Raw genomic sequence first — 25,248 nt, forward strand, 5'->3', positions numbered from 1 at the left:
CAAAATATTACATCCCTCTCTTCAGTGCCAAGGCAATGACACGATGGCAGAATCCAGAACATCTTATACAAGGTGGAGGTGGATACTCTTTCTCATAGCTGAAGCAAAACAAACCTTATAATATGAAACGTCATCAAACAAACAACATGCACACAAAAGCAGCATCCAAATCACAATGGTGTAAAAACAAGCAAGAGTTGTTTTTTTTCATGGTGACAGAGGAGGAGACTGTACGTTTGTAGTTAAGCTAACAAGAAAGGTAACGTTACTCAGAATCACATTTTGTATGCATCCAACCAAATAAATCCACTTAAGCAAACTTATGTTTCTAGGTCTATATATGAGGGGGCTATAAAACCCCTCATATGTTGTAGACCTACGGATGAATACCATGATACAGAGCAAATAACAAGACAACAAATTGTTGCTACAGTTGCTGCTGCAAAGCTAATAGAAAGCAAACTGAATCTCGGTGGGCAAGTACCTTAATGTTCCCAGACACACTGGCTTGCTAACTAATCAGCTGGGATTAACTATCACAAACATTGGCAAATGGGACAAAACAATACTGACCTACTGTCCATAGCAAAACTAATGTTGCCCACCTGTCAAGCAGAAAGACATCAAATTCTGCATTGTCTTCATGTCTTTCAACTCATGAAGGTCTCTACACCATAGTTGGACTGGTCATCTGGACTACTGGGACAATGCTGGTGGGCCAGTGGACCCTCAAAACATCCATAAAGTTTTTACTGACCAGAGCAATGTCTTTACTGGCCCTTTCTGTGTGCCTGTCATTCAGGGTGTTGGCCGGTCCCTCTGGATAAGTCTGGGATGTTAATATTTTTCCCAGTCCAGCCATGCAGTCTCCACCGTTGGAAAGCCTCACTGATGTTAACCCTGCTCTTCAACCCTTGCCTGATCATAGCACTTCAAATTTTGTTCTGCTAACCTTCTCATCTTTAGCTGTTCCTAAGCAATCTCTTTTTCTTGACAATGCGATTATGTTGTGAAATATAGACCTCCACCATGCCAGTGTCAGTAGTTGTTCCTCCCATGCACTCGCCTTAATGTTGCCACCAGTCTCTTGTCTGCAGTTCCAATGAATCCCATTTTAAACAGTATGTCCGCGACAAAAGGGTAGACTGCTCCTTTCCCTGGTGATCCTTAAATTAGGACTATCTGTTAACAGGGACGGTGTTTTGAATCAGCTACATGATGACAGTGTCCTCAAATGTCCAAAAAATTGTGTAGCTGCAGAATCATTATAATTTATATTTCCATAAACAAAAGTGAGAAGAATTCAAATTTCAGTTTGACTTAAATGTGGTAAATCAAGCCAACTTTATCCTCAACAATAGTTAATACAGATGTTACAGATTTATTTGCAGCTATGGGCTACCGTTTGATCCAGATTCAGGTTATTCCTGCAGCTAAAGAACATAAGTCAGTTATGTTTCAATCATGGCAGTGGAGGTCACGACTTTTAATCCATCTACAAACATTTACAAAGGAAAGGCTGTGTATCTCAGTAACCACTGCACACTGATTTAGTCAAATAGAAATTTTAATGTCCATATTGACTCTCTATTCTCCCCGGAATCCTCCCCTCCCTACACTACTGGCTCAGGGCTATGACGGCTGTTTCTGCAGATGTGATCTATCAACAACATTTCTAGCATGGGAGACGCCCCACAGTGCAGATGTGTCTCATATCCTGGTGAGCTGGCAGGAGATGATGTGAACTGCATGGTTGGCAGATCAATGAAGTGGATCTCTGCTCTCTGATGAAGAATTGAGTTTAGTGTCTTTTGCAAAACTTTTATATCACTAAATTATAATCCTTGTCTCCTAGATAGAGACCTCTCTAAGGTGCTGCATGAATAGTAATCTTTCTTCCCCTGCTTTAACTTCACCCCTGACTTATTCTCTCACTCTCTTGCGCCCTCATGCCTCCCTCAGGCAGATCACACTGTCTGATCTGCTGCCACAGTGAACTCTCTGTAGCATGAAAGAAATAAGATATTGGCACCGCAGGATTTTCATACACATTGCACATTCCTTGCCTGTCAACCCAAGAACCCCCTTTAATGACTGAGAAATATTAGTTTTCTTTCCACGATCCCAGTATTTCCATAAATACTGTTAACATTGGATTACTTTTTATCAAGTATTGTTTAAAGATGTTGATCCCTTTGCCACTGCTTAAATTAAGAGTTTCCAGAACATAGACAGAACTGTGGCTCAGTTGACTGATTATAAGATGGGGTTAGTTCATGCTAAATACAGACTTTGCCAGATGTGGCTAATCTGAATTCTATATTTATCATGACAGGCATTATTTCTTAAAACCGCAAAACTACAAACACTCATAATCATATCACACCTCGATGAAGTCATGGATCAAAACTTTGGAGCATGTTGTTTTGGCAGTTACTCATAACTCACCAGCAGGTGGAGATTGATAATGGGGCCTGTGGCTGTCACAGTACTCAAATTCATTCATGTGGATTACTTTAATGAATTGTTGTACTGTATGTGGTCTATAGTTTTTTTTAAGTTCATTAATTAATTGATAACTAACCACTAAAAGTCTGATTGTTACACTATGCCACAATCCAACCCTACCATAAACATGGTTGTGGGAGGTTTTTATCCTTATTTCGTTTTTTATTTTAACTATTTGTTCCAGATTGTATGACTGTCTATGATAGTGCACAATTTCTTTGAAAGGTCCTAATAGGGCTGGTGTGTATTCACAAGTTGTCTTTGAAGCATATGCACATGCATGCCGAGAAATATAATACACACATCTCACACTTAGACTTAATGTTCTGGGAAATAGAGCCGGTGTAAATGAATAACAATTAGCAGAATATGCTAATGTCAGTATCCCACTTTCCCTGTACCGCTGGAGTTCAGAGGGACTTCAGATGGTGTGTATGTACGCAGCCTTATTGCTCCCTCTCTCTCTTTCACTCTACTGCATATCAATGGTTGTTCATCGCTCCAGGCCTCTGTCTCATTGCACCTCCTCTCCCATTTTTCAGCGCTTTAAATGAGGCTTAGCCGGTGCTTCGCTGCAGAGCTGACTGCACTCCACTCACCTTGTTTAGTCATGATTTCCCACCTGAATGAGGAGTGCTGTTTGATCTCATTTGTTTAAAATCATCTGATGTTATTAAGTCTGTACCTCCTGAGCTTGTGGGACTTGCAGGCTGTTTCTGGCCAGCTCCCTTTATGCTTGTATTCTTGCCCTCGCGGGCTACAGTGAGAGTGTTGTCTGCATATTTTTCTTGCCTTAGTCTTAGTACTTTGTGAATAGTGTTTTTTGGTATTTGCTGTGGCAATACAGCTATGAAAGTGACTATTTTTAATTAATCAATATATTCATAAATTCTCCATAAAACCATCTGTTTGCTGGAGTAAGTGCAGAAACATTTGTCATAATTGGAGACACTCCATAGTTGGAGACACCTAATTAGGGTGATGTTGATCGGCTTGTCATGATACGTACAATCCAAACCAAGCAGGAGAGATTTCACACCATGTTGCTACTTTCATGGCACTGAGCTCAAACATAAATCATTTATCAGTTTTCCAGTAAACAAATAAACGACAGATAAGCTTCCATGACTCTTCCACCATCTTTGTCATCTTCTGCAGCAGAAACAGGTCTACAGTGGCAAAAGTACGGATATGTGTTTTCATTTGCTGTCCAAAAAATGTGTATGGAAAAAAAAAAACTGAATGCTTTATCGCATAACAAATATGGACAGATCAGTATTAAGCTGTTGGAAGCTTAAATTTCATAGGACATCTTCCCTCAGGAAGCTGCTATTCAACCGAAATGCCCAGTGGCCCAGAGCGACCAAAGCGACAGGGAAACAATAGCAATCCTGGATTCTGTCCCTCCCTCTCTCTCCCTCTCTCTGTCTCGGTCTTTTGGGCTATTTGTTCAGAGCGGTAACAGAGGAACTTGGGTGATGCTGTCTGATTCAAACAGGATCAAAGCAGCCGTTCATATCAGGGCTGCCAATAGGAGAGATATCAAAGCAGAAAGCAGACACACATGTATGCATATGCAGTTGGCACACACATGAAAACACAAAGTGAGGCACTGTGTGCACACATTGGACCTGGGAGCTTACATACGCACACAAGTGCACAGATACACCAACGTGCACAAATGCAACCACTGTAAGTGTTTCTGGTCTTGTGGTAATTATTCACAAAGAAAACAGGATAACCAAGAGGTAAGACAAATGTGTGTACCTGTCTTATTCAGTAGTGTGTCTTGTGATTGTTGAGTGATGACATGAACCAAGTCTGCGTCCTAGAAATGACATTTATATAGTACTAAATTGGTTTGTCAATTATGTTGACAGCAAAATACACTTTGCTGCCTTTTTTTCCAATTTACAACATTATGAATTTCGTTTTGGTCAGTAAGGAAAAAAATAATAGACATAGTGTTTGAATTTATCTTGCAAATGGTATTTCTCACTGATTTTGACATTTTAAAAATTAAGTGATTAAAAAATGGATGCTGATCCCAACTGAATCATTTACTGAATTTCAACCTTAATATAGGTTAGTGCTGCACTTAATCATTGCAGTATTCATGTGTGTAAATGCCATTTGTGTCAAGTATATCTTCTCTCACCTGCAGAGGTGAGCTGCAGAAGCCCTGCAGCTTCTGTAGTGACTGCCTGACTTGTGGATTCATGCATTTTGAATGAAGGTCTCTCTCTATTTTCTCCAGTCCCTCTATCTCATTCTGACTGTCTCACTCTCTCGTTCTATGTCTCTGCTTTCCTCTTTCTGAAACATTGAATCTTCTCCAGTCGTCTTCGGCGGGGGTTCATTTTTCACGCCACCAAACAGCCGCAGGATGCACATCTCAACACTCTGTTTCTGTTTACTTCAACACTTTCTGAAACATACACATCTTGGGTAAATTGGTTTCAGCGAACACTATTCCCAGCCAGAGTGAGTGAGTGAGTGAGTGAGTTTGACATCCTCTGAACCTGCCTGCCTCCTCCTTCTCAGTTTGTGTTGATGCACTCATGGTAAATATCAGATTGCCTGGCTACCTGCAGTGGACACGCACCGACGTAACGGCTTCCACCTGGTGTCAGCACCTCAAATACCTGCAGGCAGATAAACACCAATCTCTGCTGTCTGCAAACACACACACACATATCCTCTCTCAGACACACAGAGATGTAACACATCATGTAGGACAAAGTAACAGCGGCAAAAAGCATATTCAAACACAAATGGACGCAGGGATCTGAGTACAAAGACCGAATCAAACAAACACAAAGACAGACAAAGATACTAGGGGACAAACAAGAAAGGGAAGGAAGAAATGAAGCAGAGTGTAGGCTAAACACGTCTCTGGGTAAGCTTGTCATGCTTGCTAATCCTTTTCCTCACCACCTCCACATGCCACAAAACACACACTCACACACACACACACATCAAAACACCTCCTTCCATCGTGCCATTGCTTTACTCTTCTTGTAGACTCCTCTAGTATGAAAGACTAAGATTTGTTCATTACTTCGTCTCACCACTGACCATATTTACATCTGTTAAGTTGCTCTGTATCACTAAGAGAACCCCCGCTTCCTCCTTCAACATTCATTCAGTGGCACTTGTATCTAGTAAGGGTTGCCACAACACCCAGACAAGAAACCTGAGCTGTGCTGCATAAATAAACAAGAATCGAGCAGAATACTTCGATATTCCAGTCTGAGGTTGAAAGATTTTATGTTGCCACATCTTTAAACTCACACATGCAATGTCTACTTTATAAACATGCACTGAAAATACACATCTAGAAATGTATTTCTATGTGCACATCAGTGCAGTGTTGTAAAAATATATATAAATGAACCTTATCCAGCTAAATATGCTTTTCAAGATTGTTGCACACAGTTCTGTATCTTCAGACATACACCTCATTTTGTTAATGTCATGGCGGTTTTACATGTCATGTCTGAATAAGCGGCCAAATCTCCTTTACTTATAAGTCACAATGGCAATCTTACGAGGTTGGACGTAGTAACATTTCAAAGACGCATTCAGCGTGGCTCAAGTCTGAATCGACTGCTGTCAGATTAACAGTATTGACACAGCAGCACGTGGTTAAATATGCATTGTAAGAGATTAAATGCATGCCATAGTAAAAGCACTTCACTCGAGTATCATTTCCAATGCACAAAGAAAACTGAAACCATGACACACTGGAATTGAGTCCAGTTGAAGTTGTTGAGGAGATTCCTCTCATGACAGATTGGTATATAAAACCATTTTTTCTCATGTGCTTTTTGGTCAAAAGAGTTAAACAGAAAAAAAAATCGATTTGAATATCCAGCAGAATGCTTTACATAGATCATATGAGCAAACAGGATGACAAATGACAATCCCAAATTTCACATCTTTTTATTCTATGCCTGTGCACTGTCAGACATTACAATACATACATCTGCATTCACACCAAAATAAGAAAATTTAATTAATGAGAAGGTTTGTTAGAAGTGTAGTGAGAAACAGCAGCAGGTGTCCCTCTCTGTTACTATAGTCCTTAATTAAGGTTTTAAGAGCAAATCAAGTTTTAAAATTCCTCAGTGATGCAAGATGTGATATATATAATATAATGTAGAGGAAGGGAGTGATAGTTCAGATACAGAGGGGAAATAAAGGGAGAAAGAGACGGGTGACATGAAACAAAGGTCCCCAGCCGGAGCCAAAGCAGGGAAGCTGCAGCTAAATGATAGGTGTCCCAAACATTCAGCAACCTGATAACCCATCATTACTTTTCAACTGTTGAAATGCTCCTTCCTGGGTACCCAATGCCAAATGTTGTGCAGGAATTTTGTCTCTTTGTGGTCTATAACTAACATTTAGGTAATAGGTACCTACTGTGTGTCTGAACGACAAAAAGCCATTCCTTCAATATGGAAATGAAGCCAGCAATGTTATGTTTTCCAAGTCTGGAAAGAGTTTTATTTTCCCAGTAACTGGCATCATCACTAGTCTGCAGTGCAGCTACATGTCTGTCCACACACTGGCCTCCCCAATCTCTCTCAGTATTGACTTGGCCCTCAGTTGGAGAGTATCACCTTGATGTCTCCGCTGATCTCCCTCAGAGGTCATTGATAATGATCAAAACAATTTCTACTGAGAGGCAGAGAGAGAGAGAGAGAGAGGGAGAAGGTGCGTGTACACCCCCGCCCTCCACCCCAGCTAGCCCTCCCCCCCTTCATGGCTTCAATTACTCAGTGTGATGGCATTGATATGAATAATGCAGTGGTCCCCTGCCCCAGCCGGGAGTACTATGCACGCCTGTGTATGCACACACTGACATGAAAGAGAGAGGGCAAAGGTTCTTATGAGTGATCAAAGCCGAGCTGGAATAAGAACAGCAGCAATGCAGAGGCTGTAACAGCAGTGTGTTATATACTGGTCATCCAAATGAGCTTAATCACTAAACTCATACCTTGCCCTACAACATGTAACCCTATGTGATCTTTGTTCCTAGCTGTTATTATTATCCAGAGTTTCTGTATCTTATAGTGTTCTGGCTGAGCTTCTTTTGCCCTGAGATGTTTTTGCTTCAGGCTCCTCTGATGCTGTTGAGGGATGTTTTATCCTAATGAGGCTTACACGGGTAATTAAAATGCTAGATAAAATATACTGCACATAAAGATTATGGTCCGTCCTCCTGGTGAAATAGGTTCATGGGCAACTTTTGTCCACTCGCACCGAGGCAGACTCCTCCCAGGGTGGTGTTGTGATCGGTAAGTCATGCATGGAGTCGACTGTCACGGGAGACGTCGGTTGATGGATGGCGCTGTATTTCGTCTATATGGCACCCATCTCCACATGCAATCTGTTATCCTCACACCTACTTCACACCATCACCCCTCTGCAATACAGTCTCTCTCATATGATCTCTGGCCTGATTATACATAAGACAACTGTGCAGGACCACACTGTTAGTCTGAGTGGCATCATTTACATCAAACATAAACACCATGTTTTTGAATATTTGAATTTCTACACTAATGAGACTGTCATAAACACATTCAACACCGCTATTTGATTTATTCTGTCACATTCTGCTGCAACATTTTGAAACCGAAAGCCTCCCTCCAACTTTTATGAGCTACAGATTCTGAGGTAAAACAAAGACAAAGAGGCTTGAGTGAAAGCGAGGACATAGAGGTGACAAAAGCACAAAGGAGGATGGATGCAAAAAGGCAGCAAAGTCCAAGCCAGAAACACAAAGGCCAACAGCAGCTATTAATGGTATTTTCAACTCAAAGTAAAAAAAAAGGCAGAGGGAGATTTCTCCTCTTCTGTTGGTGAGCCCCCTCAATCCCTCCATCTGTCTCTGTCAACACAAAATCAGTGGTGGCACAGGGAAAAAACACCACGCTGTAAATGGGAAAGGAGGGATGAGTAAGATAGAGGAGATAAATGTGTGTGTGTGTCCGTGTGTGTGTGTGTGTGTGTGTGTGTGTGTGCGTGCGTTTGCCTGCATGCATCTGGTGTGTGTATGCATTTGTGTTTTGTTTGTGATCTGTGTGCTTAGCATCAATGATTCATCGTCGTCCGTCTCCCACGCCCTGTCTGCCAGGCTGAGCCGGGCAGAGTGGCGTTTGCTCTTATTCCAGCGTGTATGTGTGTCATGCGAGAGCTCAAGGTATATGGTCACAAATGCCCTCAGTCCAATGAAACTGCCCCAGATTCAGCACAGCAAATGGATGTGATGTCATGAAATGAAATTTAGTGATATTGAGCAGAGGTGATCATAAATTGTAAACACTGTATGAGAGTGATGTCGCAGTTTGTATCCCAGCAGTGTAATTTACAAAACAGGGTGACGTCACATCACAGGAATAATTACCCTTCATATGCATCAACACAACACTGTATCTTTTGGCCAACCATGCAAATGAGCATGATGAATAATGGTGAGCTTTAACCTGCTCGTCATCTGGATCACCGAAACAGGAAACGCATCCTTTAATTTCTCAGCTGCGTGAAAGACGGATGTAAATGTGTAAATGCCTTTTGCAAGGAAAACACCCACCTGTAAACACATCCAATTATGTTCACATTGGGTCACATAAGTACGCTGAGGGAACTGCTGCCAGCGATACACCTGAACTGCCCACGAGATCTGATTGAGAATTGCCGGACCAGCTCATCAGATGCAGTTGTATTTACAGCTACCTTTTTGAATTCAAACCATCAGCAACTTCGTCCTTGTGTGAGGCCAAGTTGCTGAGTAGCTGTCTCTTGTTGCCAGCATGCCTGCTGTTGCGTGTAGGCGTTGTTGTTAGTGGTGAGCATTATTGAGGAAGTACACAAACCTTAGCCCTGTCTAGTGCTGTAGAAGTTGATTAATGTGTACATAGTGTGCATTAGGTCATGGAATTAAGGGATTTTCTTACATGTTGTGATTAGCAAACTGAAAACAACTTTCATAGCAGTATAACTAACAGTGGAAACATCTGCCATCTAATTAGCCATCACGCCTCTTTATCACTGCTAACTTGATCTTCAAATTGCAGAGAGCTCTCCAGCCAGTTTCAGTCTTTTCTCCCTGTTCCTTTTTGTGTGGTGCTGCTCATTTGAAATGAGTGAATATAGACTGTTGCATGGATCTATTAAGTAAACATCTAACTGTAGTTTTGAGGTTTTATCATTCTTGGCACTTGCACATTAGTTATTTTCTCTAACTAAGCATTTATTGGATTAATAGCAATTGATATACTGATAAGATTCTCGGTGCCTTTTATACATATATGTTTTTGTGGCTTCTCTTGTAATGAGTATGTTATGTAAAAAGCCTCTGTTGGCCAGACGGTGTAACACAATCTGCATTTCCGTCCACGGCCACTTTGCCAAAATCGCTGCACAAACTCCAGCACTGATCCAGGGAGCTTGGTCTTTTGCTGCTGCCAATGTGAGAGCAGTCTTTCAATCCCACGGCTCTACGCTTCACTTACATTCTGTCTGATTAAAATATTCATAATTCTAATGTGCATGAGACTGAGAGAAAATTGTGTTCAATTTCAGGCAGTTTTCTTTTTCTGTTATTAAAAAATATATGTACATATATATATATATATATATACTAAATGCATTCTATGTATGTGTATTTGTGAACACTTATTTATGGGAGGGTGTTTCAGCCTGACAGCAGACAGGCAGTGAGACTGACATCAAGTTGGAAAACAAAGACAGGAGTTGTAAGAGTAGCCTGCTGATCCAGCGATGATCTTTGTTTCTTGGTTGGTGTTGTGTGACTAACTCGATGGGAGGGCTGCCAGAGGCTTGTTTGGGAAAGCAGGCCGTTCACTGGTTTCCCAAATAGGTGGGAGTGCAATGAAATGGCTAACTTTATTGGTCTGTTTTTTGGCTGCCTTTCCTCCAATGAAACGCACTCAAGAGAGTGGAGAATGCAGTCCTACTTGCATGGTCACAGACAAAGCACTCACTTAAATGTAATAGGCGCTGGTTTGTTGTGGGCTATTAAAATGTCTTTATCTTTATCAGAGAAAAACAGAGGTCTCCTGGGGCAGCGCCATTCAAAGTATTCATAAATCGAGCCAGACATGCTGGTGTTAGTGATCAGATTTGTGGATATGGATTTGAAAGCCATGTGCTTCTCTGAGTCTTCAGACTATGAGTCTTTATTCCTCCTCTGTGTTTGGATTTCAGACACAACGCACTGCAATGTTTTAACCTTTGACAGGCAACAATCTGCACTTAAAACATTGCAAATACTCTGCGTTAAAGTGATTTCTCATCAATTACGCGTGGCCTCTCCTGTGCATAGAACATTAAAGCTCTGCTCAGGTTATAAATGACACTGGTGCATTAATGAGAGATGTATTCAAAGCCAAGGACGTGAGCTCTCTCTGCAGCACAAATGCAACCTGGAACCTTGTTAATCCGGAGTGTGTTTTTATTTCTCCTCAGACACAAAGTGTTTTACAGACAGTTTCCCATCATGCAAAAAGCAAGTGATTCAAACTTTTACATTTCCATTCTACTCAACCTTCCTGAGGTCACAGTATAGGTCATAGCTTTAGACGGACGCCTGCCACAAATGTCAAACCTTGATGTCTGGAGCTGTTCTGCAACCTTCTGTGAAACACTTCCCATGCACTAAGTTCTTCTTCCCTGAAAAAAAAAAAAAAAAAAAAAAACTCTTTCACAGCTTCCTGGCTTATCAAGCGCGCGCACGCACCCGCAAACACATATACACACACACACACACACACACACACACACACACACACACACACTCAAACAGATCTTAAAAGAGCAACTGCAGCCAAAGATGGTCTCACTGCTTCCCCCTCTTCTCGACTGAAGATAGATTCCCATGGATTATATAGACTGGGGATGTGCTTTGAAAAGAAACTTCTAAAAATAGATCTCAAGGAACAAATGCCCCATATGAAAGTGCTCATTGTGTCTCTCTCTCCCCTTTTGTCTGTAGTTCCTTTTCCCCCGTCCTCTACTGTCCTCTCTTTCCCCTCCATTGCTCTTCTCTTCAGTCTCTAACAGGTGACAGCAATATATGTAGTCTGGTGTTGTCTGGCTGGTTCCCTCTGCTCCCTAGCAGGCTGTTAAGACTGACACCTCAGTACATTGTGCTTTGGCAGGTTCAGTTTCTTCCCCCCGCCCCCAACCCCATGTCCTGTTTGTCCTTCTCTTAAAATGACCTGTGCACACTATCAAGGGTTTGAATCAGGTTAATGACCTTGACCCAGGGCCTCCTTCTATCATGACTGCTTTTACATTTTATATCGCGTACACATTCAGCTAATATTATTATTCAGCTGAGCTTAATAACAAACGAGCAAATGAGCATTTCTTTGATGGATATACTGGCACTTTCAACAATTTCACAACCACGTAAGGATCCCCTTCCACCCTGTATCAGGGGCAATAGAAAAAAATTGAATAATCAGAAGAAAAAAAAAAAGTTTTTCGTGCCCTCATTGTGTAATCTCTAAAATCCTGTTATTTCAGTGGATTTTCATTTCCTGGCTGAGGTGTTTGATGACATTAAGAGGATAAAACCAGGGTTCCCTCCCTTACTGTGACCTTAAAAAAAAAAACAACCCCACAAAAATCCAGTGATGCCACCTCATTGGGATTTAATTACCATCACAAGCTTTCTTCAGACATCGAACAAATTAATTATGTTTACATTTTGTTTTGTTTTGCCTCTTTCAGCCTCTCATCATATTGGCTCTGCATGATTTTGGTTCCACATAATTGCTCAGATAAATGCTGCAGGGAGCTGCAGTTTTCATTATCCAATATCCACACACAGAATAGCCAGATGGAGATAGACTTGAGTGGTGGAAAGCGTAACCGCACTCTATTCTGTCACTACGTTTCCCACATTGCTGGGCTGCTGCAGAGCTCTGCCTCTCCACATGCTCCCCTTAAAATCCCATGTGGTGCTCTGGCTGTGCAGAAGCAGGCAGCTTAGAGCAGATTATCTCACTTTTCCACATGTTCCATACATCCAAGCTGAAATACTGTATACTGTATGTTTATATAACACTGTATACTACAGCCTGGGAAAAACCTGCCTGAGAGGCTTGGTCATTTCATTAGCAGATTGCTTGGTCTCCATGGAGTGTCTCAAAGTGACCTATATCTGATATCATTTTCAAACAGACCTCCATTCTAAAAATGACCCACATGCGCAGCTGAACAACAACAAATGATGTGACATCTGGCCAGCTGTGAGGAGAACTAACCTAATTGTCTCAAATGGACTGTCCGCGCGGACACAGCGCTGACATCCGCACCAGAGGCTCGTGCATACCCTCCAATGATGAATTTTATGGCACGTGGACCCCCTAGCAGATGCTTAGCATAATCGCGGATGCGGAAAGTATAACACTGGCGTCCGTTTGCCTGAGCTCCAAATCAGCCATTGGGGACGTGTCTCACAATTGCAACCTAAGGCCACCGGTTTGGATTGATGAGCAAATATTTTTGTATTACATATATTATGTTTTACCATGTATCTCTCATGATTGTCAAATTTGGTCTCAGATATCCCAAAACCACATTAAAGGGGCTTTAAATCTTTTAAATGCAGTATGGATGAGTCATTACAAACTGGTAGCAGGACGCTCACTCTTTGTACTCAGTAGCTTTCTTGGATTCTAGTTATCTCACTTATGAAAAGTTACCTCTGGACATGATGGAATAAAATGTTTCACAAAATGACCTGAGGTGAGAATTCTCAAGAGCTGCTCTGAAGTAAAATGATAATGACTACTGTATTAGAGTACAAAGGTACAGTCTTAATAGTCTTATTACATGTATCTGTTGCTGTGCCAGGATGATACCAGCCTATCAAGTGCCATAATAATAATAAAAAAGGGTATTGTATTCAGGGAAAAGACCATTATGAAAGTTTTATGTAACACTTCTGTAATCAGATCCTGTTCTCTAAACTTTCTGCCTCGTCCACAAAGAGAATATTAGATGTTTCTAATGGGAAGAAATTGATTATTTAGACTCATGTTCGCTTTAAAAACTACAGTATGTAAGGGTCAAGGTCTCATCGTATTTTTATATAGGTGGCATACTGTAGGTTTGACAGTCTAACTCCTGAAACTACTGCTTTAGGAAACCAGACACCGTGTGAGCAGTTTGTAATTCACTTTGGTCCCCCCCATTCATGCTCTGTCTGAGAGCACTTTGTCCCGATATAACTCATTTCCAGTCTTCCATACTGTGCCACAGGCTCTCCCGGCTGCCGACACATTCATCTGTAACGCCCTGAAAGAATGAAGGTCTGACGAGAGAGTGGGGCATTAAAGAGGGAGAGAGAAACAGAGGGAAAGACAGAGAGAGAGAGGGAAAGAGTAAAGATGACAGCTTTAGGTCTCGAAAGAAAGAGCGAGCATGAGGGAGAGATGGCAGAGTAAATTGCCTGACCGCTGCCTAGAGCTGTGCTGCTCCTAAATTTAGACTTTTTAGAGGCGTAGGTTAGGGAAGTGGATGTAGCAGAATGTAGCAGAATACCTCACGGTGAACCTGCAGTCGCTCTCCAGGTTAAATGTTGCAGTATACCAGAAACACAATCGGAATTTTGCGAATTTTAACTGCTGTGGAGCACATGCTGCATTCAAATGTGTGTCCATTCACAGAGGTCTGTCCATTTAATGACCCCAGCTGCTCTGCATAGGAGAACCTGCCAACACCCAGTGGTTTCTATAGCTCCCGCTCTTATGGTCATACACTGTAAGGGCACACATCCTCTCTCGATAAGAAGTCTCATTTAAAATGAATTGGTGAACGACCGTCATGCAAAGCATCATTTTGGTCGCAGCCTGGCCATGTTACCTGCAATTTACATTAAGCTGAGATGTGTGTTTATACTGAGTGCAGAACAGTTGTGTGCAGCAGGAGCACAAACACACACATAAAAGAAAAAAAAAAGAATAGAGCAGACATTCAAGAAAGACCGTGGGAATATAAAAGAACAGACAGAAAAAGGTAGAAGGAAAGTTAGAGGAGAGATTGCATGCAGTAAAATAAGGTACATCTCTACCCACCTCATTATACAGTTCTTTTTATATTCCTGTGCATCTGCCGGTATGTCCATCACAGAGGCCCAGGCAGGTGATCAATATTCCTGCTGCTTTCTAGAAAGGTTACGTACAAGACGACTCCTGTAAGAGAATTGTTTTCCTGCCTCCTGCAAACTGCACACTGTTTTAAATCATGCCGACAGGTTAGGACGGCTGTGACCAGGTTTGACCCACGACCCTGTTCTTTGTCCTTCGGCCTATTCTGCCCACACTAAATATATTTCGGAAGAGAGCATTTAGTGCTGCGGTGTGGCCTGACAGATGGCATCATTCAGGGAGAATCTCTGCAATAAATATGCAAAACAATGCTTAAAATATGCAGATATTTTCACTGTATTTTATGCATACAGTACAAGACAACCTACACAACTTAGAAATAAGTACTTGAAATTTATATAAAAATGAATGTAGTTTGTGTTATCAGTAAACTCACATTGGGACGTAAACATCAAAGTATCATGCTGGTAAAGATAGCTGTACTCACACACCGATTTTCTTGGTTTATGTTTTATTTTCTCTAAGAAACCACAATTTACAGCAATTTAGAGCCAGTAGATTGTCTTTTTCCCACTTCTCCCTCTTGCACAAATGTACGCCGACATGTACAAATAAATAACCACAGAAGTGGCAAGACTTGTGGATGGAGGCCATTAATTCTTGTTTGGAGTTAGATTTTCTCAGAGTCCTCATCACAGCAATTAATCGATATTAATATCCCCCCACTTTTCGACTAGCCTGTTTTCAGCTGAGAACATATTTGTGGAAACGATGTAGAATAGCGATAAAGGGAAAGTTTCATTCAGTGAGTAGGGCCGAATATGATTCTACACCATAGCTTGCACCCCGTTTAAGTTCCATTGAACAAGACACTGAATTAGTTAGAGCTTGGTACCTGGCCATGACCTTTGGCCTCCCTTTGGAGGGGGGTAAGAGTACAGATGCATTGTTCCCTCAGGGATTGGCAAATTAATAAAGTATTGTAAAAACATTTTTGATTTATGTTTAGTATGCATTTATATTGCTACATCTCATCCATCCATGCAGAGGGTATGGCAGAGGGTATGATAGTAGATCTTGACTTTTTAAGTCAGTGCTTGGACGGAGGAAAACTAGGGATAACTGGGGATCTTGATGGAACAGTAACATATGATCTGCTCTCATAAAGACTAATTTGTTTGCCCTTGATGGTTGTGTTTTGATAGATTGCAGCTGCTAGTGTTCAATGAATATTGCCAAGAGTAGAGTGAAACTATGTGGAGCCATCCCATTGGTGGCCATGGGTGATATGTATAGGGCCTTATCCAGTTAATAAATTATTCACTGAACCCATATTTTTGTACATTTTGGGTGCTTGAAAGCTGAATTAAGCTGAATTATGGTTTTAGCTAATTATCTTCCTCTAATAATACTTTAAATAAATAAAAACATACAGAAGTATCAACTAAACCTCTTTAGGTTTCAGCTGGTATCGCCTCAGTTTTTCATTGCTCTGTTTTCCTTCATAAAACTTGGAAAGGTTTTATCTGTTGTACACAATGTTAGAGTTAATTTAAAGAAAGCAAGAACTAGATACAACTCCTCCAGATTTTCACTCATTAAGACGTCACAACTCGAGGGTTTTAACTTCCCAGACATCAGGCGCTTTGATCTAACCCTGGAGTTGAGAACAATCTCATTTTTTTTTTCTTATTTTCTTCTATTAACAAGAGCAGTCACTCTGCAAGTCTTCAGAAGAGAATAGGGTCTATTTGATGTTCTGTTATAGTCAGCCCCCACCCTTCGTTCTTCTCCCTTTGCTCTTCTGTCCCGTCTCTACAGCAGCTTCAACAGAAGCTGAACCAATTCATTAGAAGGCTCAGAAAGTCAATTATGGTAATAGTTCCCTTTGCCAAGGGAGGTGGAAACTCAGCAAAGTCAGATACTTTTTATTGCACTCCTTTGACATAATCTTCTATATATTTTATTTAGACCTCATTTAGATGTGCAAATTGTTTTTCTGAAGTATAGAGGGCAAAAGGGCTGGAGAGAAGAGGAAAGGAGAGGGTAAGAAGGGAGGCACTGGTTCCCAGGCCTGCATGCGGAGCTGACCTAAGGCAAGTGAGGAGATGAAGGAGGAAGAGTAGAACCAGTGTCAGGAGACCATCCACAGGAATCCCTCTCACTTATTCATGCAGCAGCCAAGCATCAGGGAATCTCCCAACCTCATTATGAAATGCGTATTTGCAGAAGCTCACGCAGCAGTGCAGCTCTTGCTTGAAAGCCTCTGCTTATCCACTCCACTCTCCTCCCCTCTTCCTCTCTTTTTTAGATCAGATCACTCTAGGGAAGCAATGTCATGCTTCATTCATCGAGATGCCTCTCCCACTGTCCTAAATCCCTCTCTCTCTCTCTCTCTCTCTCTCTCTCTCTCTGTATTTCTGAGAGGGAAAGCTTGGCTAATTTCAACAAGTTTGTGTAGTTGGCATGCAAGGAAACAGAGGCCGACGCTGAAATTTGTATTTACTTATCATCTATTTTTGTGCCAATTAGATTGATGAGCAGAGTGGATTGAGAGCATTGCACTACTGTGAAGCTGAGCTACATGAAGTCAAAACATGTATGCATGCTTATAACAAAAAAAAGAAAAAAATGTGTATGTGATGTATACTGTAGATACTATAAATAGGCTTACCAATTGACCATGACTCCCAGACAGTAATTCTCCAATTAATATAGTTTAGCAACTGTAACTTTGGATTTCTCAAAAAGGTCGTCTGCATGTATGAGCTCAACTTGTAGGATTTTGAGCTTGTAAAATGATGTTCACAAATATTTCCAGAGGTTGTAGTTGGAAATGAACCTTTGTCTGCGCGTAAAATCTCTCAACAAATGATGTCAGTGCTGGGATTACACAAAGACGCTGTGAAAGAAGTGCTTTTGTGAACATGTATACACAGAAACAAAGCAGAAAAACTCAGCGCTCAAAGTTCCCACACTGTCTGTGGTGCTGAAGTACCAATTGACCCTGTTTTTACCGCTCAATCTGATTGGACAACCACAGTCCGATCACAAAGCCAGAGTCCAGTCAGAGGGCCGGTGGTTCTGGTACTTTCATCTCCACCGCAAATCCTGAAAGATGTACAGTAGTAGCTTTACAAGATCAATGACAGTACAGGCTGTTCCACAACACAGCTGGGTTTGCATACATACACATCGCGTTAAATGTTTACCGTTATTTTCTACAGCATCATCAAATATAATTAAACCCTACTGCTTGAGCAGCATGCACGGCCCCAGCCTCAGTTTAATTTGAAAGTCAATTATGATTCCACACGGATAACAATATCTCCACCATACCTGCTGCACACTTTCTTCAATATGTCTTTTAGTTCAAAGGTTGCTCCGTGTGGTTTGAGCTCATTTCAGAGTACGGATGAAACCTATTTGTATTTCCTCCTTGTATGATGCCTCCTCGGAGCTGCATTGCTCCTCGAGATTCATTTCTGTGCCTTCTTCCTTGGGCCTAGAGGGAGATAAAAAAAAAAAGAGCCAGGGCTCCTCACTGGTGCTCAGCATCCACCATTAGAATGACTAGATTCACCCGTGGCATGAAATTAAGGAGGTGAAGCCCATTGAGCAGCCCAGCAGATAGAGGCAGAGAATAATAAATCCACTAAGAAGGGGGAGGGGGGGGGATGTGGCAGCCCGTGCCGCCTCAGGGACACTTAGGACCCCTTTATTAGCATGGCTATTTTCACCCTCTCCTTCAATGGCCTGTCTCTTCACTGAGCGGAGGCATCAACATGTACACACACTCTGAAACACTCTGTCATGTACTGTGTGCACTCTCTCAGTTCCTCATTGCTCTTTCATAATCAGGGAGATGGACTCGACGACACATTTGTTACGTATGTAGAGTTCAAGTCTCCAGCCTCAGCTATCAGGGTCAGGCTAATCCATTCCTTCTCAAAGCTTCAAGCCTGAAGAACTGGTCATAAATATATAACTCTGTTTTTGGAAAAGACTAAGCAGTTTCCTAAATCAGCTGGGCACCGTAGTTTTTAGCAAACATAACTCAAATAGACGCACATAATACATTTGTTGGGAACTATTTTCAGCCGTGGATTAATACATATATGGCAGAAGGCATATGTTGGAATAACTCAAAATAAACAAACGTGCCCATGTTCATTGTAATGAAGGAACATGTCACCCAGTGTAACCGTGTGGCTTGTTGGAGTGTTTTTAAGAAAGGAATATGAGGGTTTAGCCACACTGCCAATACTTGTTAGTTTCATGGGATTTGTTGACCATAAGAAAAATATTCATTAGAGACAGAAATTTAAAAGAATTAACCAATTGCATTATATTCACTTGATTATATAAAACTTCTTCATCCGTAGTTATATACAAAAATAACAGAGTTAAAAACCGTACAGAAGTCGGTAACTCACAAAGAAATTCACTTACAGTAACAGTAAGTCCACTCATTACATTAATTAATACACTAATAAAGTAGTTGTCAGAGGCTGATTAATAAATGATTAATGCACAGTAGGTGCCACAGGCTTTCAGGATGCTGAGAGCTATACTTAGCTATAAAATGTTGACACATCCACAGAGAAAACACACATAGGTAACACTTACAAATACACTGCTTCTACTTAAAGTTGCGCACATAAAGCGTATGAATATAAAAATATACATGCCTGTGTGAGCGTCTCATTAGTTTTACTGAAGGTTTGTCATGTCATTTGAGTTGAAATGTATTTGTATAGCATCTTTCAACAACAAGAAAAAAACAGCAAGAAGAAATAAAGGCAAAAATGTGCACATGATAAATGGAAAATGAAAACAAATAGTGTGTAAATGAATACAGTGTGTTTGTGCGATTCCCTTAAACAGTAAATCTGTCTTTGTGTTGTTGTGTTTGTTTCTGCTCACTGTTGTGTATGACAGTGGCATGAAAAAGCAAAGGGATTGACTGCAAGATTAAACACAAAGTTGGCAGAGTTTCATGCAATCCGACACAACACCGGTTGCAAAGGGAGCACTTTTCTGAGGGCTTTTCATAACCCTCTCTGTTATGAATGTCTGCTTATGTAATTATCTGGTCCATGCTGAGGTCTGACTGGTTGGCATTCAAGCACCGACAGGCCCGTACATCAAGAAATGAGGAAAAGCCTGGAAAATTAATGTGACGTCATTTTAGAAAACCCAAGCATCCACTGCAGTAATACACACAGTACACTGTCTGGATTCTGCATAATAGTATTGTACGTAAATACTTATGATATCTTTAATACAACTTCCACAAAGAGGGAGAGGCACTTCTGAATCTCCTTAAAAAGCCAATATTTTCTTCATATCAAAGAACAGATCCTTATGTATGACAGTGACAGCAAACACAAACCTATTATTATTAAAAATAACACAGTCCTGCCTGACTCTTATCATAAGAAAGCCTTCAATATTTCTTAAAATGATTTAAAAAGTTTTCAAGTTTTGGTTATTTATGTTTTAATAATTAAAAGACGCACAAATTAAGCAGATTTTAATGGAAGTCTTGGCTTGAACTGTAAGTTATAATCCTGTTGTAATTATAATAAAATCTGATTCCAGTTTCCAGTTTCTTTGCCATCTGTTCTTTATGACTCAATATCATTCCTCTTTCTTCCTTCTTTGTTGTTTGTCTACAGGATTTTGAGGACACAGTCCCTTGAATGGTACTATAACAATGTGAAGAGTCGCTTCAAGAGATTCGGCAGCGCCAAGGTTTTGAAGACTTTATACAGGAAGCACATTATCGAGAGAGGAGCGCTCTCTGATCTCCCAGGTAACTTCATCCTCTTGCTTTTTTTTTTTTTTTTTTTAATCAGCCACACATGGCCTCTGTGTAGCTGCCATTCTTTAGCTGTTTATTTTTATCTTTTAATTATTGTCCTCTGCATCGTCTTTGATTGCAGAGCAGCCTTCTGTCTCTGTGCAATGTTGTGTCATGTTGTGATTAAAGCAATTCTGCTGATTTGGCCAGAGACATTACTCTTCCTCAAGTTAAAAATCAAAATCAAAATGGCCTTTTTTTTTTTTTGAGATACAAGGTTTTGGTCGAACAGAATAACTACAGACAAATTCGCATGATTGCTCATTGCTTTGTTAAATGATCGGTCACTTTGTTTCACACATTGTTTCCCCCCTGCTGACTGATTCACTTAATTACTTTCTCACTGGCATGTGGAGACAAAGATTTTTCCACAGACAAATACACACACACAGACACACACATCTCAAGGGTTAAGTTCATGGTGGGTGATTGAACCTTCTATTTGTATTTTTGTATTTTCCTAACATTTAGTTTTAATTAATTTCATAAGTGTTTATTTGATTTGAGACAACCACTTTATTCCATGGCTGCAGTTTAATTTTGAAAATAGTCTGTGCTGCTGGTGCACCTGTGGGTGGGATTTAAATGGTCTGTCTTGGTCCTTCTGTGTGAGAGTGCCAGTGGTGATGGTGACCGACTAGGGGGGCGCTGCCCCATGGTTTCATTCTGCCAGTTAATCCCTGCAGTGGCTCAGGCCACTTTGCGTCCTCAGTGAATTGTTCCTGTGTAGGACAGCAGCAGTGCAGCTTTCATCCAAGCTCCCCTCCGCCTCCAGATAACATTGTTTTGACCCGGCTGAAACAGATCGGTCTGCCTCTGTGGCTGACTACAAAGCATTATTTCAAAACCCTGGTACATGGGATTAAATGAATGAAGAGAGCACAGAGGGGATAAATCAGGTCAGGAACTGGATGGGATCGAGATGAGGGAGCGTTCAGGAATACACCGTGACCATAACTGAGTGAAGGTTATTTTGGACAAAGTTAATACCATCATAATCATAAGAAATGATGTCCTCTACTACGCAGGTAGAGGGATATAACTACAATATAACTAGCTCGCAATGCCAGCAAAAATTCATGTTTGTTATTACTGACACATTATTATATTTTCCTTTTTGCAGACAGCACGTCTAGCCATTGTAAAGCCAACAGGGCTATCTTGAAGGGCTAAAAAATAGCTATATCTGGCTTATGCTGATCTTGAAATATTGGTTTGAAAAAGCCAAATAATGTTGCCAAATAACATGCTCTGTCAGTTCATATCAGATCTTTATTGTCCCACAAGAGGAAATTATTTTGCAGCAAGACGGCATCAAAAAAACAGAAAACCTAACACATAAACACTAAGGCATTAAAAGTGCTTGTACTGCCCAGATTATACAGAGAAATAATGGTTTAGTTGTTTTTATAGGTGTACTGTATTTAACAAGAACAGTCTGCTGTGTACCAAAGCTGAAGTGAAACATCTAATATACAGTAATGGATGAATTTCCCATCGACAGGCATTGTTGACATTGTTTTCCCAGGCTGCTTTTCCAGGACAATCATGATTTTAGTTGTGACTGTAGTTTCTGCTGTGCTGTATGAGTGGACAAAATGATTCTCCTTCTAAACCTCCAGTTTTCTGATTTCCTCTCCACCCCCCCCCTCATCCTCTAAACCCCATCCCCCCTCCCCCCCCTCCCCTTTCCACTCCACTTGTGCTAGCTTTTGACTGTCCTCCATGTCCTCTCCTCTCCTCTCTTACATCATCTTGCGAAGAGGAGGAAGGACTATGTGACTTGGCTTCTGGTCTCACATGAGCCCAACAGATTAGACTGGTTCCAATTCTCAAATACTCACATCACCACTCCTACTGACGGGGCTATAGCTGACTTGCCATATGATTATGGATATGCTGTGGTATGTGTGAGCCACATATGTTGCTTGTGTGTATCTGGATATTAAACCTTACTTCAGATATCGTTGGCTTGCTGACAAAAACCTTTGATTTATTGGCAAAGACGTTTTCGTTTACATGAAAATATCTTGTCTTTTATATCCTTCATCCACCCTTGTCATCTTATGTATCAGATTAAATTAAAAAGGGATTGTGAAAATGCCAAAGAAGAAGCCAAATGTACAGCTGTCAAAATACAATTCATTGGAAAGAAAATGACTTTTAAAACCTCTTTTGCAGCAAATAATGGGATATGTCAAGTGTCTTGACAAGTATATAATGGCAACAGATTACCATGATGTATATCAAGACTTCTGTGCTTTCAGTTGAACAGAAAATAATGAGATTTCACTTCAGCAAGTAAATCAGCACTAGATTGGAAAAAAAATTCAATTAGATAAAGATGTTGCCCATTAACAAACTGATGTTACACCATCTCGCTTGATCTACTTTGCTCCAAGAAAAAGAGCTTTTATTATGTAGCCCAGAAACTCCGTGAGTGTTAATATGTGTCTCCTGTCTTCATGCATATAGAGAAGCAGCCACAGACATGTAAAACCTTCTCATAAACCAGTTCCCATCTATATGTGAAATACAGGCTGACTTTATATATGTGCTAGTAAAGAATGTTTGATTTTTTTATTTTTTTATTATTATTTATCACCGAGGGGGCCAGCGCTTGTGAAATCAACTCTATATGAGTGTGAAATGCCAGCTGACATGACAGTCAGTGAGAGAGATGTGACTGTTTTACATCTATCATGTCCCCAGAGAGAATGTGTGACCTTCAAACCAACAGGAAGAGAACATGGAGCGAGCGATTTGTACTTCCATCATGTCCATCATCTCCGGTGGAAGGGAGTAACGCTTGTGTGTGACCTGCAACAAATACCATACCATCCTCTGTGTGTGTGTGTGCGTGTGTGCGTGTGTGTGTGCGCGCAGGAGAAAGTGAGAGTGTTGCTCTGCGTGATGGATGTGGCCCCTGGAGAGTTTTTTTTCACATTAAACATGGATGAAGTGTCGGTCACCACGTGCTGTAAAAACGAACAGTTAACATATCAGAGAAGACAGAATGAAACCTTAATGGAAATCTTCCATATATATTTCTTTTTGCTTTAATAGCTAAGCTTCCCTTTTTTCAGAACTGATCCAAGTATCTTATCAAGAGGATCTGCAGATACCAAGCACTGATCCGAGTGTGTTAAATCAGCATTTAATGCCTTTGAAGGAATGAAATGAAACAAGCAGTATGTGTGCAGCAAATGTACTTACTCATTTACATTAGTCTCTGCTAAACACTGTAGCATTAAAACATTCTCAGCCTGTGGTGCACAAGAGGCTACGTGTCAAGAAACATAAGTTATTAAATGTGACAGAAGACAGTGCATCCACTGTGCAATGTCTTTGTAAAAGATTAGACAGGTAAAAACAGTTCTTTCAAGTAAAATAAGCAAATGGAGAATGTGACGCTTTTAAATGAAAGTATATTAACTGATAGAAAATCAGTTATTATCAGTTGAAGTTTCTAAATAGGTTCACTTGGGAGACAGAAGAGTGAAGGAAATCAATATGTAAGGTTATTATCTCAAAATACATGACATCCAAAGGAATAGTTTGACACTTTTTGAGACTTACTTGCTTTTTTGCAGAGTAAGGCCTCATTTATTCATCCTCTGTCCGTACATTTTGTGCTTCCAGATACAGGCTAACTGGAGCGGTACCAACGGAAATAATGGGGCAGTGTGGCCGATAGCTCGAGCGAGAAAGAAATTTTAAAGCTTTTCCTTCCTTTTCCCTTCTTCTCCGTTTCGCGATGCATTTAATGCCTCTCATAGTTGCTTGATTGTTGTTGTCAGAAACTTTTGACTCTGAGCTGACCTCTAGTGGATGTATTGCTTAACCAACTAGCAGTCGGTTAGCTTATTTTAGCACAAAGACAAAAACAGCTACACATTGTATCTTGTTTGTTTGTTTGTTGTTTGTTTAATTCCTACAAAAACCAAAGTGTAAAAAAGATTTTATGGAGAGTTATTAGCTGGACAACAAGACTTCAAAAGTCACTGCACTTATAGCAAATTTGTTAGAGGTGCTAGTCGGCAAACTTTGTTCCCTTTGGACAGAGCCAGGCTAGCTCTTTCCTCCTGTCTTTGATCTTTATGCTAAGCTACGCTACACAGCCAGCTGTGATATTTACTGTACGGACACAAGTGCAGAGTCAACCTTCGTCTCAATCTGAAAAATAAGTGTCCTTCCAAAAAATGTCAAACCATTCATTTGAAGTTTATTTGAGGACCTGTGTCAAATAGTGTTTCTTATCTCTTGCACTATATTCATGTGCTTTGCTGTGGCTGTGCATTTCTCTTAAAATGTACCTGAAGGGTATTATGTTTATTTCCCCATGATAAATGGGTGTAAGCACAGTGGCTAATATTTGTAATATTTATACGGACTCAGCTATTCATTCAATATCTCTATCACAGTATGATTTTTATACAGCACTTTCTACCTCTCTAGTCTGATTTTATGGCAAGGAATCATAAAATTTGCCATGAAATGCAATATGATGAGTCTGTTATGAGGTATCAAAAGCAGGAATGATGGATTTTTTTTTTTTTTTTTGACACTTAAATCTCATTCATTTCAAACGGGGGATTACTGTTGTCCCACTTTTTTCCTGCGCTTTGTGTTTGCTGTCACATCCCTCCAAATGTCTGTAGGAGGCTTCCTACCTACACCGTGAGATAACGGTGACTTGGGAAATGTTCAAACATATTGTGA

At 40.6% G+C, this 25,248-nt stretch overlaps 1 protein-coding gene across 1 annotated transcript in view; it reads left to right on the forward strand.

Moving 5' to 3' along the window:
- myrip (myosin VIIA and Rab interacting protein) overlaps positions 1-25,248 on the forward strand; it is a 101,200-nt gene that overhangs the window by 52,384 nt on the left and 23,568 nt on the right. Inside the window, exon 3 of the mRNA XM_022766265.1 lies at positions 20,342-20,478. Within this exon, the coding sequence (XP_022621986.1) occupies positions 20,342-20,478 (137 nt within the window). The remainder of the gene's footprint in view (positions 1-20,341; positions 20,479-25,248) is intronic.

The sequence above is a fragment of the Seriola dumerili genome, unplaced genomic scaffold (genome assembly GCF_002260705.1).
Source record: "Seriola dumerili isolate Sdu_G_001 unplaced genomic scaffold, Sdu_1.0 BDQW01000822.1, whole genome shotgun sequence".
NCBI lineage: Eukaryota > Metazoa > Chordata > Actinopteri > Carangiformes > Carangidae > Seriola > Seriola dumerili.